Consider the following 18406-nt stretch of genomic DNA (forward strand, 5'->3'; position numbering starts at 1 on the left):
GCAAAAAATACTAATTGGGTAGCGACCGACAGTTTTCTAAGTGTGGATGGTATTTGACATTTTCATTCCATGTGAAATACAAGTTATTCAACTTGTACCATTACATGTTGAAGACAACAATGGCCATTAACTTTTTAAAACTCTAATTAAATTCAGCAAGTGTTCCATCTGGAACTGGAAGAAATTTTGAAGAGACCGATTTGAACTAAAAGGATATTTTGATATCAATTGTAACGACCCGGATTTTAAGACAGACTTCACACCTTGTGGAAGCACGGCACAGCTCTCCTTCAAAAAGGGAAAGCACAATGGAGGTGTACTAAAAGTGCCACCCTGTCATGGAGAAGGTGCACAGGTCTGTTTCACTCCTACATTGAACAAGAGTTCCTCCTACATTTCCGCTTAACAGTATTAAGCTGGTTTACTGGAACTGCAAACCAACCAGCATTCACTTTCCAGTTTCTTTCCAGTGACAGTGAAGAGAGAAACTTTCTTTGTGCCACTGTAACATTTGAGAAAACTACGAAGTTCTATTCATTTCAATTGTTTTGTAATTAGTCACTGTTTCCGATACTTATGGAAACCCTGTCGTTTTTAACTGCTTCCTCAAAAGACAATCATTTACACCTGTATGACGCAGCATAACCTGGAATAATACGTCTTATTTTACCCACAGACTCACATACACTGTAACTCTAAACCATATGTTTAGCAAGTGACTTCAATCCTTCCTGCAGCTGAAGCGATCTCCATGTTTGATGGATAAAGAGACTGCAATCAGCCAGGAAGGGCATGCATTTTACTTTCGGTAATACAAGGTATACAAAACTTATCAATCGTATATTTCAAGTCCTCTCTTACCAAAACATAGTGTTCAATTTTTGGGGAAAAGGCGAAAAAACTGTATTCACCTTAATAACTAAAATCAAAAGTGACTGTGAACAAAAGAAACTTACCATGGCCAATGAGGAGGAAAAAAAGTGTTTGACAATCGAAAGAATGAAGTGCAAAATGCGAGGCCCATATTGCTTGGTTAAGTTTTCAGCAGGCTTTAATCAGGGCTGTTAGAGTAATTTGTAGCTGCTGCATTCACTGAGGCAACAGATAAACTGTGATTTTATGCAGGAGCCAGATTGGGCAGGAGATCCTCAGTTTCATGTTACACATTCAAGGCTTCAGTTTACTGTAAATGCCATTTATTTTCAGTTCTTGCAGGTTACGAAATGAGTCACATCCACCTTTAAGCTTCTCTTCTTAATCACCATTACATACAAGATGCATTTTATTTATGAACGTGCATTTTGCTATGACGTTTTTTTTTACAGATCCTGTTATCATCGATTTAAAAAAGACTAAGATTGGAAGAAGGAAATCACAAAACAGCAACTTAAAATTCAAAAGAACTATAAGGGGAGTTAGCCCATTTGGCTCTTTGAACTGTTCTGCCATTCAGTAAAATCATCGCCAGCTCAACTTTCCTTAATTTCCAAAAGTTCTCCTACTCTGTCTTGAACATAACTCAATGATTGAGCCCTTGTCCCTCTTTAGTAGAAACTCACTAATATTCACTCCTCTCTAGGTGGAAAAAAATTGTCCACATCCCTACCCTAAATGGATGTGACATCTGTTTCTAGACTGCCCAGCCAAGCTCCAAGAATTTTATATGTCCTATGTCACTTTCTCAACTCATTCTTCTTAATCTCTCCTTATATTACCATGTCCATGATCACAGCTGAACCTCTGTTGCCCTCCCTGTTGCATATGCAACCTTCCTTACCTAGGGAGTAAAGACCTGTGCACAATATTCCAGATGCTAACTCATCAGTGGTAAATATCATTACAGAAAGGTACCTTTACTTTTGTACGAAGATCTTCCATGGAATAACAACTAGAGACTATTATTTATCCCATAATAATACTTCATGATCCCGAAGACCAGCAGATTATCAATTCTTAACCATTTCAGTTCCGTGGAGAACAACCTGCTGCAAGCTTTCACCTGAAGTACAGTGCTTAATCAACAATATAGCTTTTTTCAGGACCTCCATGTCTTCTGCCAAAGCTTCATACAATACTTTAGCCTAAGAAAAGAACTGTGCAAGCTTAACAGTAATCTTGTACACTTCTGTACTCTGCAACTGCAGTTGCAAGACCAACAATTCTGTTACCATCTTATGTTACCTCACAACCTAGTTATGAGGTTTTGATGACCTCTAATCATGTATATCAAGGTTCCACTACTCCTTTAAAACTCTACCACTTCTGGATGTTGATGTATCTTACAGTACTTCACATTTTTCTTTACTGAACTGTATTTGCCAACTATCTTCCCATTTTATTACCTTGAGACTTCCTGTAACCCTTCAGAAAACTCACTCTATGTTGCAATTCTTGAATTAGCTATTCTTGACCAACAATAATAATATCCAAATTCCCAAATATTTCAAATAACTGTGAGCCATGACTTACCATCTTATTTCAGTTCAAGACATATACTTTTATTGCTGTAACTTATTCTCTCCATCCACCTCACATGGCTACATTATGCTTCATTTAACATCTCCAGCAGAAAAATTGCTTTTTTTTGGAATATAGTTCATTGAGCTACACATAAAGGGCTGGAAGAACTTAGCATATCAAGCAACATCAATAGAGGGAAATGGACAGATGACATTTCAGATTGGGACCCTTAATCTGGACGTGAAAATCCAGCTACTACCACCTTTCATTATCCTTTTCAGTTCAGATGGGTCTCAATCCAAAACATCGACTGCCCATTTCCTCCCATAGATGCTGCCTGACGTGTTGGGTTCCTCCAGCAGCTTGTGTGTTGCTCAAGATTCCAGAATCCACAGTCTTGCATTTCTATACAATTAATTGAATTACTTTTGCCTACTACCTTCAAGAAAAATGCAATAGAAAATTTGCAAAGAATTGTCTTCAGCAAGTCTTCACAGGGTGGTTCCTGATCAGTTTCTTTCCATACATATGCACACTATTTTCATTCTTTCATCCTGAGTTATGAATGTTGGGTCCTGATACTTTACTATTAATTATATTTTGGAATCTCTTTGACCATTGTTCCATTCCCTCACTCAGGACACATACATTCTCCTTTATCATCACTTGAGGAAAAGAAAAACTACTGCAAAATATTTATTATTTCCATTACTTTCAATGTTATTAGTTTTGTTGCTTCTCTCAAGGTGCCTTGCCATCTTTAATTGTTCTTTAACTTTTCACTGGTGTATAAAACTTTCCAATTTCCTTTCTCTTCATCAAGCCTTTCAGGTTTCGCTTTGAACCTTTCTCTTCTCCGTTTCCAGCTCGAGTTACTTTTTTATATTTCTTAATGACGTCAGAACAAAATATTAGCAGTAGCAATTTATTATCATTTGTTTCTTTGGTTTTAAGCTCTCTGTTTCTGCATGGAACTCTACTCTTTGATGTACTTTCTTAACCTATATGAAAATACTCTCATATACGGTGCAGTTTCCCATTAATGGAAATATTTTTGCTCAGAAATTTGTTTGCATATTAAAATCTGCAATGCTGTTGAAAATCATATAATCTGGATGAAAGTAACATGGTACAGTTTTTATGATGTCTTAGCACTTGTGGGGAAATTTGACTTCTAACCATACAGTAGGATTTTCTTCTGTCCTGATACCTTTCTTCTGACGCAAAACTCCCTAGATGATGTCAGCAGTGGTGCAACAATGAAAATATGTCTGGTGCTTTCAACTTCACTTCTCTGAAAAGCAACAGTTCTTCCAACTCACTCAACCAGCAGATTTTACAAACCCTATTTCTTCCAAAACCTTTGTTAAAGGACCTGCAGTCAAACTGCGCTCTTTATCCTCATAGACATGTGACCACAGCTGATGACAAACACAGCTTATCATGTGCCTGAACTGCCTTTCCCCAGTATATTGGGTCAGTGCCATTCTTGGCTTGATAGCCTCAGGACCAATCCTCATGAATGCCTCCGTGATCACCAGACTTCACAGTCAAGTACAGTCAATCTTTACAAAGTTCTCTGTGGCAAGAGTGATTTGGCTTAGAAAAATCATCAACTTTGGGCATTGTTTTCACCACTCTACCCTTCCTACCCCTTCCCTCAATGATGCATCCATTTATTCAGCAGCAAGTGAGTGTGGTACTTCTTATCATTTCATATCCTTTTAAGAACTAACTGCAGAGGTCACAAATTCTATGCTAACTGCTGGTAGCTGCAAGGAATTGAATCAGATCAATAGAGATAGCTGCACTGAAGACTACAATACCAGCTTTATCAAGGCATAAACACAAGAAGACCCACTAACATTATTCTATGAACCTCACAACTGAAGATTTCTTTGCAATTTTTATTAGCAGTGATGGAGCTCCTATAAGAGTCTTGATATAATTTAAAGGTAGTAAAGTAACTTCTAACTCTGTGTGTGTCTAGTCTCTCAAAATCTATCATACTTGTTAACACTTCCACAGTATGACACTCAAGTCTCCTCTCAGCTCACTGTCCTTTCCAATCAACCCTCCAGTCAGTTCTATTGCCATATGAAGGGCAGCTCGCTGAAGAAATGCTGATCCAAACCCCTAAGTCATTCCTTTCACTTTTTCTTCTGGTGATTTAAAAAATTCTATAATTCAGTTGAACTTAATGTCTCCACTTAAATAGTTTATTCATTCTGCTCCTTCTTTTGCTTTCAACACCTTCTTCACTCTGATATATCAGCCTAAAGCCTCCCCAGTAACCTTGCCACAAGGATATTGCTGTTATTCCTATTCCGGTCCGGGCAGTGCCTTTGGTTTGGACTTCACCAGATCTATAAAGCGTGCTCCATGATTGTGAAACCTTTCACTTGTACACGAATCCTGCACGCACAGGTAGATCTCCCTTTCCTTGTCTTGTCCCACTTGTGGTCATCAAGGTTCAACTTCCAGTGTGGTCCTTAAATTATTAGATTCCCTTGCAAGGCCTCAAACGCTCTTCCACCTACATCACTTTCTTCAATATTAGCTTCAACCCATTGGGTAGTCATTAATTAAGTAAAGACTTTAAGTGCTTAATGTTCCAATTTCCTAATGGAATAACTGACGCTTCGAAGTGGTAATAACTTAACCTATGTACTCAACAAAGAAGTGCCCATCCTGTGAATTCCAAATTATTATCAGCATAGAGTTGATCGGCAATCGCCTCTGATCTGCGCCGACATTTACGTGCTGGGCAACACCTAATTAATTAGCATGTTTATTTCGGCTTTTTTCTTAACAATGTGCTGTGTGCCTCCCGGCTACCCCTGCGTGCTTTGTGGCAATGTATCCGGTCGGCGGCCCGGAGGGTGGGGGCCACTGCATCACGCAGCCTGCGACGACTCAGTCTAACACACCATCATCAGTGTGCTCGATGTCTTCCCAATTCCCGTAAGTGATACTACACTGTATATACATTATTTCTACTTTATATAGGCTGTGTATTTTAACGTGTTATTTGGTAGATTTGGCAGCTTCATAGTTTAAAGGTGACTGGAGAGCGCGTTTATGCCAACAGCGCTTGCGTGAGATTTTCGCTACGGAGATCTGTGCAGGCAATCGTTGTAGAGAAGTATTTCTACTTTATATAGGCTGTGTATTTATCATATCATTCCTGCTTTTACTATATGTTACAGTTATTTTAGGTTTTATGTATTATTTGGCATGATTTAGCAGGTTATTTTTGGGTCTGCGAACGCTCACAAAATTTTCCCATATAAATGGTAATTGCTTCTTCGCTTTACAACATTTTGGCTTACGAACTGTTTCATAGGAACGCTCTACCTTCAGATGGCGGGAGAAACCTGTACATGATTTAGTGAGCTTATTTGTCAACACAGACTCTCAGCAATAACTTACTTTTAAAAACTAGGATATTGGATTCAGATTTACATTGAATCCCCAGTTAATTACATACACATGTACACCTGCTCATTAATGCAAATATATAATCAGCCAATCATGTGGCAGCAACTCAATACATAAAAGCATGCAGACATGGTCAAGAGGCTCAGTTTTTGTTCAGATCAAACATCAGAACGGTGAAGAAATAGGACCTAAGTGACTTTGACTGGAATGATTGTTAATACCAGATGGGGGTGGGGGGTTTCAGTATATCAGAAACTGCTGATTTCCAGGGATTTTACACACACAACTGTCTTGTGTTTAATGGAAAGGAGGGGGAAAAAAACATCCAGAAAGCAGTAGTTCTGAGGGCGTAAACATCTTTTTTTATGAGATATGTCTGGGGAAAATGGCCAAGTTGATTCAAGCTGATAGGAGACATCAGAAACTCAAATCATCATGCATTACAACTGTGGTATGCAGATTATCATCCCTGAATGCACAACATGCCAAATCTTGAACTGGACGGGCAACAGGAGCAGCTCATCATGAATATACACATGGTGGCTACTTTATCAGATACAGGAGGTACCTAATGAAGTGGCTGCTGAATGTGCTCATCACATGTACAACGAAACCAACACACCCAAGGATATGCTGGGGGCAGCCTGCAAGGAGAGCTTATTTTCTAAAATTTCTTCTTCCCTATCCTAAGACAGTAATGGTGTATTTTCAATGCTTGGTGTGGAGGCAGAAGCAAGAATGCAAAGGGTTAATGCTCAACAGTACAAAAAGAATAAAATTACTTTTAGGGAAGTATGTCTGGGTGGAAAATAAACGGAACCGATCTGCAGGTTCTGTCGCAGTTAACATGTCACATGAGGTACAACGTCTTGGTTCTGTCTAGATTTTTTGGCAGGTGAAAGAAAACACGAAACCATTTTTAGCATCGTGAAGACTGTCAATATGAAAATACTTCCTTTTTCCTCTCAAGTGGATTTGGTTTTGTATTATTTCAAAAAAAATGTGGAAACTGAACAGAAAGAAATTGCAATAGAAATTACTTGAATGAAAGTGATCGCACCAAGTTAGAAACAGGTGCAGTGCAGCACTGTTAAATTGAATAATTAGCTATGATAAAAAAGCCGATCCCAGCATTTGCAAATGCTAGTGATCTGAAATGAAAACAGAACAGAAATACTCAGGAGGTCAGGCAGCACCTGTGGACAGAGGGAACAATCACCTCAGCTGATGAGCATTTTCTGGTTTTATTTCAGGTTTCCAGCCTCTGTGTTAGAATAGATTTTTAATTGTTTGAAAATTTCTGCTTTCCTTGCCCTTCCATTCAATGGAGAAACAGAACCACATCACTTTAACTGGGTGTCAGTTTGAATCACACCCACCTGCCTTCCAGAGTCCAGAAGTCCAAAAGCTCAATGTAGCACAAGGCTGTAACATTAGGACACTGCTGCATTGTTAGAGAATTGCTTTCAGACTGGAAATTCCCAAACCTCAACCACCTGCTGAGGTGGATGTGAAAGATCCAGGGCCAAAAAAAACAACTGCAGGAGCTCTCCTAAGTGTCTTGGGCAGACTTTTATATTTATAACAGAGTTGTTAATCTCAGTTACACTAACTGACAAGCAACATTAACACTAAACTCAGAAGGTACCTTTGAATATCCCATAGATGTCAAATGAGCATGAATTAAGTGCGCATTTTTCATCTTAATTATATTTTCAATGTGGTGAATGCTGGATAGCTGTGAAATCTCTATAATCAAGTCAAAAATTCATCCACGCAATTTTAGATTTGTCAGTCATGGCTTCGGAAGAAAACTGTAAAGTGACAGGCTATGCTCCGTAAAGCCATAAGATATACAAGCAAATTTAGGCCATTCAGCCCATTGTTCTGCCATTCCATCATGGCTGACTTATTATCCCCTTCAACCCATTTTCCTGCCTTCTCCCATAAGTGTTGACAACCTTACTAATCAAGTATGTATCAACCTCTGCTTTAAATATGCCCAATAACTTGGTCTCCACAGCTGCCTGTGGTAATGAATTCCACAGGCTCACCACCCTCTGCCCAGTGAAATTCACCCTCACCTCTCTTCTGCTCCATTAACTCCCATGGCCATTCAAGTGAAATTTATCAGATTAACCTTTCAATATTTTCCCTGCCTCAACAGCTGCCAACTAAAAAAATTTAAACAATTCCTACTGGACTTTGTTGGCCAAAGGATGCAAATAACAGACTTCACCCAAACACCAGGCTGAACTTGATCTTGTGGCTAGAGGGTGGGTGTCTGGGGGAAAAAGGGACAGTTAAATGGAGCAGTTTCACATCCAGTAAATAACTTCTGCAACAGCTCAGTCTCGATCAGGAGGTTACAAATAGAACCCTTTATGTGGAAGACCATCAGTAGCTGTGACCACAGCACAATGGTCTATTCAACACTTGGTTGTTGAAGCACTAAGAATTTAGTTTAGGAGCCAACAGTCAGTCTTAATAGGACATATGGAATCACTGAGAGAACCTACATCATGGGGGCAACAATACGATCCAGACCTTCTGCACAGTTGGCCGGTCTGGGGGTCAATACCAAAGACTGGAGCCCAAAGGTTGATTGGAAGTGTGGAAGCTAAGTCTGATGGCCGAAGCTTGGAGACTGGAGGGCTGTTGGGGAGTGGAAGGAATCGTCTGAGTGTTTGGGAGGGTAGCAGGGACGAAAGGGGCTTGTTTTGCTGCTGTTGTTCTGTTTTGTTTTGTTGTGTTCTGTGTAGTTCTGCTGAGCATTGTGGGCAAGCCATGTTGACACTGGATCACTTGTACACCCCTAGGTTGGTTGTCAACACAAACCACACATTTCACTCTACATTTTGATGTACATGTGATAAATAAATCTAATTCTGAACTTTACGGCACCAACTTCATAGGCTTGCCGTTCAAATTTCAACATGAACATGTAGAAATATACTTCTCAATACAGAATTGGAAACACAGCTATTAAAAAGGGAAGATTTAAAGGAAGATCTTCTGGGCAACATGGTAAGGTTCAGGTGAAATAGCAGCAGAATGACCCCACAGTTATGTAGACACCTAGAAATTTATATATTCCTTAGAAGGGAAAAGGTTAAGGGGAGATTTAATATTCAAAATTATGAAGGGTTTTGATGAAGTAAATTATCAGAAGTTGATTTTCACTGTTGGAAGATCTGTAACCAGAACTTGTAGATTTTTAGTGGAAGCAGATTCAAGTGTGATAAATACTCAGACAGAAAGATTTGTAGGGTACTTGGGAGACAAATTAGACAGCTTGCAAATCAAATGTTCTTTTGAACTACAGAAGGATGTCGACGTGCTGAGTCCAAGCAAACAGGCAGGGAAACCTCTTCTAATTGGCGAGCCAAAAACAAAACCAGAGTTGTAGGAAAACTGAAATAAAAACAGAAAATGCTGGATGTACTCGGCAGCACAGCCCATCTGCTGGTACTTTCCAGACTTTACACTCTCTACCAAGTCTCAGAGGTTTCATCCAGCATTTCTATGCCAGCAAAATTGTTGCCGGTAGCTCACACTGAGAAACACGAGAAGCCACTGTTTACCTGCTCCTTGAGCTCTGACAGCTGGCCGGATAAGTTTGAGACTAGCTTCATCGTAGACTCCAGTTTCTCCTGTAGGTTCCTCAGCTCATTTTGCTCTCCCTCTGCATCACTACTAACAAGCGACATGGCACGCATGCGGGGAAACCAGTCCAGGTTCCGTTCCTGAAAGAGAAGAAAGGATCAAAGGGTGTAATAAATATTGACTGTGAAGGATTGTAAATTAACTGTAATACTGGAGAGAACTAGAATGCTGTCGGGTTGTCATATTCACAGCACAAAAGAAAATAAGGAGTCTCGGCCGGAAATGTTAACTGTACCTCTTTCCACAGATTTGCCGAGCGCTTCCTACCTTTTCTGTTTATTTCAGATTCCCAGACCCACTGACTTTACCACATAGAATGCTAGGAGCAGCAGACAATCGGGATATGCACCTTGTAATGCACACAAAATGCTGGAGGAACTCAGCAGGTCAGCCAACATCTATGGTAGTTGACGCTTTGGGCTGAGATGCTTCTTCAGGACACGATAGGAAGAGGGAAGAAGTCAAAGGCAGGGGGAGGAGAAGGGGCACGAGCTAGAAGTTGATGATGTGAAGCCAGGTGAGTAGGGGGAGGGCAATGAAGTAAGAAACTGGGAAGTGGTCAGTGGAAAATGTAAAGGGCTGGAGATGAAAGAATCTGATATGAGAGGAGAGTGGACCGTGGGAGAAAGGAAGGAAGTGATAGGCAGATGAGGAGCAGAGAAGAGTCAAGGGGACAGCCGGAGTGGGGAATGGAAGAAGAGGGTAGGGGGGAAGGGGGTAATAATTACTGGAAGTTGGAGAAATCGATGTTCATGCCATCAGGTTGGAGACTACCCTGACAGAATATGAGGTGTTGGCCCTCCAATCTGAGAGTGGCCTCATCATGACAGTAGAGGCAGCCATGGACAGAGATGCCAGTCTACGCCCCCAGCCTTGTGCAAGCTGCTGTCCAAACCCTGAACCAAATCGTCCGAAAAGTTCATTTCCTACCCTTCACTATCAATAGTTGAAAAATGCTGGGTGACACACACACACACACACACGAATGTTGGAGGAGCTCAGCAGATCAGGCAACGTCTATGGAGGGGATAAGCAGTTAATGTTTCAGGCCAAGGCCTTTCACAAGGGGGGGGGGGGGAACCAGAATAAGGAAGTGGGGGGGATGGTGGTTTGAGTACAAGCTTGCAGGTGATAGGTGAGACCAGATGACAGGGAAGGTGGATGGAAGGGAAGGGATAAACTGAGAATCTGGAAGGTGATAGGAGTTAGAGCTAAATGGCTGAAGGAGGAAGCTGACAGAGTTCCAGGAACTCCCTACTTAACAGTAGGATCACAGGCTACTGCTGCTGAATGAGACAGGCTGCCTCAGCTTCCAGGGTATCTACTAATGGGGAACAATGCCCATCTTCTAGTAACATCCGAAGTCTGAGATGGGATTTAAAAATGTATTGAATTTTTAAAATAAAAGTCAACTATTCCTGTTTGTCGTTATGCTTTTCATGGAATGAAGAGTAAAATTAAGGATTTGAATGCAGAAGAGGAAGTGCAACAACACCCTCTTGATGACTGGTGATCTGCAAATGCCTCACTTTTTCCAAAATACTACCTGGAAAAGCCAGCAACTTAGATCATAATCAGTGACATCAGCCAAACCTCCTCCAGTGTCATGCTGCTTGCCAAAAAACACAAGTTATCTCTTGATAGATGTGTCTTTTTTTATTCCGGTCATGATTTAACATTTTAAACTCTGGAGGTAAAGCTTCTGGGAACCAAGAGGTACAGTGTTAGACTTGATAAATGGTCAGAGATCTGCTGTGTCTTTATTGTGGTATCATTCCTTGAAACTTTGCAGGAAGATGGCAATGCAGGGATAGCAAAGTAATGTATTCATACGATTCCAAAAAAAATTACCGCAAGCTTCCTGGAAGACTAACACATGTCAAAATCCTCAAAGCACACTGCAAATTCAAATGTATAACAGAAGAGAGATTGGTTGGCAAGGGAGAGGAAAGACGTTGGTGGGGGTACGGGAGAGGTGTGGGGGCATGGGAGAGGGGAAAGGTGACAGGAAGAAGTGCTAGAGAAGAGGTGCAGGGGAGGGGATGGGCTGGAGTTGGTGGGGTGCCAGCATTAGGGATGAAGAGGAAATACTAGAGGGGGTTGTGCAGATATAGGATGCCAAAGAGCTAGGGGTGATGAGAGAACAACGTGAGATAAGTCATGCCTTCAGCTGACTAGACATTTGTGATTTCAACTCTCAGCTTCTGCCCTCCTCAAAGTCACTCCTCACAGTTTCTTTTTCTCTCACCAGACTTTTCACACTTGCTCCAATTGCTTCTCATTTGGTAACTCTCCTACAAGGCTCCCAGAGTTATCTCCTTGGGATGAGGGCAATTTCACTTTGGGTGTCTCTCTCCGGAATTGAATGAATTTAAAAGAGCCATAACTGAGCTCATCCTGGACTCCTGCAAGTCTAAAAGGGATGAATGCTCAAAAAGTACAAAAGAACAGCTTGTATGTCTATTTCTGCTCTTGCCTTTTCTGAACATATTTTCCCCTTTATGCTGCTGTCATCATTACTATTTTCCTGCATCCCATTCACTAATCAAAGCTGATGACTTGTTGCAAAAATTTTCACCACCTCGCATACTTCCAGTCCTGTACTAACAATGTGGGCAATGGAAACAGGAATAGGCTGCTTGGCCCCTCAATGCTGCTCCTAGCATTCAACAGAGCCATGGTAGATCTGTTGTCTCAGTACCATATTTCTCAATTCCTTTATTATCCAAAAATCTTCCATGATATGCCTGGAATATACTCAGTAACTGAGTCTCCACAAACTTCTTGGCCAGGACATTCCAAAGATGTGCTTCCCTTCAGGTGAAACTCTCCTTAATTGTGCCCCAACACACTTTCCCTTGTTTTGAGATGTGACCCTCTGGTCTGGACACTTCAACCAGGAGAAACCTTATCCCTACATCTAAAGAAACAAGCCCCTGAAGACTATACATTTCTGACATTTACTTCACATTCGTCGAAAGATTGATAAACAGGCTCATCATTGTCACATGAACCAAGGTAAAGTGAAACACATTGTCTTGCCTGCCATCCATACAGATCACTTCATCACGTCAATACACCAAAGTAGGAAAGTGGGAAAAACAATAACAGAATGAAGTTAACAGTCACAAAGGAAGTGTAGTGCAGGTAGAAAATATGATGCAAGGCCATGATGAGGTAGATTGCAAAGTCAAGAGATCAAGTTTATCATACAAGTGGTCCATTCAGTCACCTTATAACTGACAGTGGGATAGGAGCTGTCCTTGAACCTGGTGGTATTTGCTTTCAGGCTTTTATATCTTCCGCCCAGTAGGAAGGGAGAGAAGAAAGAATGTCCAGAGTGGGAGGGATCTTGATTATGTTGAATGCTTCATCGAGGTAATGAGAAGATAAGAAGGGGGTCCATGACAGACGAGAGGAGAGCACAGATCCGTTCTGCTTCAATAAATACACCTTTGCAGGTCAATCTGATGAACTGTTGCTGTAGTCTCATCCAAGTACCTCCTTCCTCGATACCAAATCACACAAGATTCTAGATGTGATTTCGCCAGGGCTCCTAATCCGGGATCTGACAGCTCATCTTTGGCAATAACCAGCTTTAACTGTTGATACTTTGATTTTAATACAGTACCAACAATATACAATTTGAGGGAGACCAAAATTAAATTTGGTTTATTTAAAATCACGAAAAAAATGGGGTGATACGCAAGATTGACTCATTCTGCTCAGAACCTACTGATATGACAAATACCTTGGGTGCCTGTGACATTATTACACCTTTGATAGATGTACAGAATACAACAAGGTGGAAATTACTCAGCTCTTGCACGAGATAAACCATAGTGGCACTTGTGCGTTATTCCCCGTTTCCAAAAGTTGGTTTTGTTGACTTCTGCTTGTATTTCATGCCTGCAGAAGCAACGTTCTACCTAACCCACTATCTATTGTGTTTCACTCACAAACCTACCGAGGAAATAATCAGCAAGGCTAGATTCGATATGAATTTTAAGATGTTTATATTAAAAACAATAAGCAAATACAATGAACAATGAGTGGATTTGCTTAATCTACCTGATCAAACACCTATTAATAAGTAACGTAAAATACTGTCAAACTTTCTCATGCTGGTGGGTTGCCTTGCCTTTCTTTTCTTAAAGCAAGATTTACCATCGTAGATTCTCACTTCCTCATAGCTTGTGCTGGGCCCAAATCCCTTGCAGTTTCCTGTTTTTAAAACAGGGTGAGTCTGGGTGGCTCTGTTCATAGTCTCAGGGAAGGTCCTGTGCCGATAAACCCTGCCAGGTATACTCACCAGGAATCTTCCCACAAAGTAGCTGCAGATCATTCACTGGTTATTGAGAGAGGCTGATGAACACGTTAACCTTTCACAAACTTCTCTCATTTTTTTTTGAATGATCTGACAGTCATCAGCAAGGCCAATAATTATTGACATTCCTCAACTGCCTTAAAGAAAAGGTGTGAGAAAGCCTCTTAAATTTCAGCAGTCCTGCTGGTGCAGGTACTCCCACCATGCTGTTGAGAAGGGAGACCCAATGATGATGAAGGAACTGCTCTGCATTTCCACAAGTAAATAAGACATAGGAGCAGAATTAGGCTATTCAGCCCATTGAATTTGCTCTGCCATACTATCATGGTCAATTTATCATCCCTTTCAACACCATTCTTCTGTCTGCTTCCTGTAACATTTGATGCCCTTACTAATCAAGAAACGATCAACCGCCACTAAGTACACCCAGTGACTAAAAGATTAAAGTTTAGATTTATTTGTCACGTTCAAAAAAAACAGTGATATGCGTCACCCACGCCAATGATCGACACAGCCTAGGGATGCGCTAGGGGCCGACAACCGTCGCCATGCCGCGCCCCCCGGTGCCAACACAGCAAGTCAGGATGGTGTGTGGACTTGACGGGGAGTAACCAGATTCAGCATCTAGATTGATGCTAGGAGATCTTTACAGATCTGTCTCTTTTTTTTCCTGATTCATTCGAGTGTTATGGTAAAGCTGAGTGGCTTGTAAGGCAGTTCTGAGGGCAGTTGAGAGTCAAGAGACACTATTTCAGGTCTGAAGTCATGCAAACCTGAAATACATTAGTGAACTCAATGGGTTTTGGCGACAAGTAGGCAATTCTACTAATGATTAGTCATTTCTTGTTCCCGATTATGAGGTGAATTTACATTCCACAGCTGCCATGGTGGGATTTGAACTTGCCTGTCTGGATTGTTAGTGCAGGCCTTTGAGTGACTAATCTGGTGGCTCAATGAGTGCCCTAAACTCTAGCCAAAGTGTGAGACCGAGTGAGAGCAATGTTTTTGACCACGTAACACAGCTTGATCTATTCTGGAAATGGGAAGAAAATTACTTCCCATCACATTATGCAGCTTGGAATAACAGGTGTTTACCAGATCACTGGCAGTCTTTGCAGACTGGCTAAGAACTGGTTCCAGCAAAGTCAACACCCTCTATTGCATCAACAGAGCAAATACAAAAGTATTTTGTGCTGTTTACACAACTTTAGATGACCCTAAAACTCCCTGTATATCAAATTCTGTCCAACAGCGACTGGAAATTAATTCCACCTTTATCTCCAAGAGAGTTGCAATGCAGCTCAGATACTGACAGCTGAATTTCAGTGTACAAGATGTCCAAAAAACTTCTAAAAAGATGTCCTATGAATATCAATAGATGACAGCAATAGCACAGATGACAGCTGCACATCTGTGTCAATGGATGTGAAAATCTAGCACCACTGCGATATTTCCCATTTTATCCATATTTCATACTTCTATATTTTTGAGTCAAGAATTTCGTGAAAAGGTTGGAAACTTTCACCAATGTTGTCTTGTTAAGTCATGGGGAAAACAACCACAACACATCTAATGTAACATATATTACAAGATGACAGCAGCAACAACATTCAATATTATAAATGCACAATAGAGCACACTTGGCTCCTTTTTAAAAATCACATATACCAATATACACACCCTTAACTACTCTCAGGATTACCATACAAAAGGATTAACAAACCAGAGTACAGCCATCAGTGACCTCTCCAAAATGCCTAGTATGCAGAAAATTTTATTGGCACATAAAGCTACTGAAATTTTTTTGGCATCATTGTTCAGTAACTTTGTTAACATTTCTGAGGACGAAGGGGCTATGAAATAAATTCATACCACATAATTTGACTCAAAGCCACGAGGTTTTTCATCTACTAATTCTAAGGAACAATAATTAAGACAGGACTCTCTTAATTCAATCAGCAATACTTGTCTCCATGTAAAGACAAAAATATACACTACAGATCCCACATTGTTATCACGGGATGTGGTATCCAACCTCAGCCTATCATGTGCAGCCAGAACAGCAACCTCCCACAAAATGCTGGTGAATGCAGCAGGCCAGGCAGCATCTATAGGAAGAGGTACAGTCGACATTTCGGACCCAGACCCTTCGTCAGGACTAACAGAAAGAAGAGTTAGTAGGAGATTTGAAAGTGGGAGGGGGAGAGGGAGATCTGAAATGATGGAAGACTGGAGGGGGAGGGATGGAGCTAAGAGCTGGAAAGTAGATTGGCAAAAGGGATACGAGGCTGGAGAAGGGAGACCTAGGGAGAAAGAAAGGGGGAGGGGAGCCCAGAGGAAAATGGAGAGCAGGCAAGGGGTTATAGTGAGAGGGACAGAGGGAGAAAAAAGAGAGTGAGAAAAAGGGACAAAAATTAAAAATAATAAATAAATAAAAAGATGGGGCAAGAAGGGGAGGAGGGGCAATAACGGAAATTAAAGAAGTCAATGTAGCCTCCTGAACATTGACTTCTCTAGCTTCCGTTAATGCCCCTCCTCCCCTTCTTACCCCATCCCTTATTTATTTATTTATTTATTTATTTATTTATTATTTTCCCCCTTTTTTTTTCTCTCTCTCTTTTTTCTCCCTCTGTCCCTCTCACTATAACCCCTTGCCTGCTCTCCATCTTCCTCTGGGCTCCCCTCCCCCTTTCTTTCTCCCTAGGTCTCCCTTCTCCAGCCTCGTATCCCTTTTGCCAATCTACTTTCCAGCTCTTAGCTCCATCCCTCCCCCTCCAGTCTTCCATCATTTCAGATCTACCCCTCCCACTTTCAAATCTCCTACTATCTCTTCTTTCAGTTAGTCCTGACGAAGGGTCTCGGTCCGAAACGTTGACTGTACCTCTTCCTAGAGATGCTGCCTGGCCTGCTGCGTTCCCCAGCACTTTGTGTGTGTTGCTTGGATTTCCAGCCCCTGCAGATTTCGTGTTTGCGAGAACAGCAACCTATTTGCATTGATGAACCATGCATCCTAAACTCCAGAAGCATAGAGAGACGATGTTAGACTCCCTCATAAAATTAATTCTTTGCTGCCTTGTTCAATTCACTGGTTAACACTAAGTCCCCACCTCGCAGGTAGATCAGATTAAACCATTTGAAATGTTTGCCCTTACAGGCCAAGGCATTGAGTACAAGAGTTGAGATGTCACATTGCAGTTGTATAAAACATTGATTTGATCACATTTGGAGCACTGTTGTACAATTCTGGTTACCACACTACAGGAGAGATGTGGTAGCAACAAATAGAGTGCAGAAAAGGTTTACCAAAATGTTGCCTGGAATAGAGGACTTCACTTATTTTGGGGGGGGGGGATGAGAGAGCTCTAATATCATAATAAACTACTTTCATTTTATACACTGCAATAATGTAGAAAGTTTATAAACTGAAGAGGTATCTTCCCCGGGGCAGGAGAGTCCAAGACTAGATGACACAGGTTTGAGGTTTGAGGTGAGAGGGTTGGATCTGACAGGCAAGTTTGAGTATGGCTGTTATCTGGAACAATCTGCCAGAGGGGCTGGTAGAGGCAGATTCTAATTGAACTTTTGGGATAGAAAGATGGGAAAGGCATGGAAGGCTGCGGGCTTAATTGCAGGCAAATGGGATTAGAATAGGTGGGCCAAAGGACCTGTCGCTGAGCTACATGATTCTATGATAGGTGTATACAATCCTGTGGAGCAAACTTGTGGACTCAGCCAATAACAAGAAGCCTACAGTGATATTGGCAACAAGCCATATTCCCAATTTTTGGAATTGGAATGGTTTGATTGCTATCATACACACTGAGGTACAGCAAAAAGGTTACCTTCCATACTGCTCATACAGATCATATCATCACACAGTGCATTGAAGCAGAACAAGGTCGAACAATAACAGTGCCAAATTAAATGTAACAGCTAGTGAACGAGCGCAGCACAAGTTAAAGGAAGATGCAAGACCATAATGAGGTAGATTGTGAGGTCAAGGATCCAACTTATTGTACTAGGGAACTATTTAATAGTCTTATAACAGTAGAGTAGAAGTTGTCTTTGAGCCGGACTTTTGTATCTTCTACCGAATGGGAGAGGGATGAAGAAGGAATGCCCGGGCTGGGTGGGTTCTTTAGTTATGTCGACTGCTTTACTGAGGCAGTGAGAAGTATAGACAGAATCCATAGAGGAGGAGCTGGTTTTCATGATGCGCTGAGCTGTGTCCACAACTCTCTACAGGTTCTTGTGGTCACGGGCAGAGCAGCCGTCATACTAAGCTAAGGTTTGTAGTCAAAGCTGTGATGCATCCAGACAGGATGCTTTCTATAATGCATCGATCAGACTTGATAAGGGGTATTTGGTCATCGTTGTTTATGACCCACTTTTGTCCCTGATTAAGGTTTGTAATCAAAGCCCTCAAATGGAAATGGTCCAACTTTTGCTCTTCAATTTCAATGGAATGAATTTCAGAAGAATGGTACAATGTGCTGCCACTACAAACTAGGA

General features: G+C 41.2%; 1 protein-coding gene across 9 annotated transcripts in view; it reads right to left on the reverse strand.

The window, feature by feature from the left end:
- Nucleotides 1–18406, reverse strand: part of itpr1b (inositol 1,4,5-trisphosphate receptor, type 1b) — a 542905-nt gene that overhangs the window by 10798 nt on the left and 513701 nt on the right. For all 9 annotated transcript variants that reach the window (XM_072280628.1, XM_072280634.1, XM_072280631.1 and 6 more), the window contains one exon: nt 9486–9647. In XM_072280628.1, coding sequence (XP_072136729.1) covers nt 9486–9647 — 162 coding nt within the window. The remainder of the gene's footprint in view (nt 1–9485; nt 9648–18406) is intronic.

The sequence above is a fragment of the Mobula birostris genome, chromosome 16 (assembly GCF_030028105.1).
Source record: "Mobula birostris isolate sMobBir1 chromosome 16, sMobBir1.hap1, whole genome shotgun sequence".
Classification (NCBI taxonomy): Eukaryota; Metazoa; Chordata; class Chondrichthyes; order Myliobatiformes; family Myliobatidae; genus Mobula; species Mobula birostris.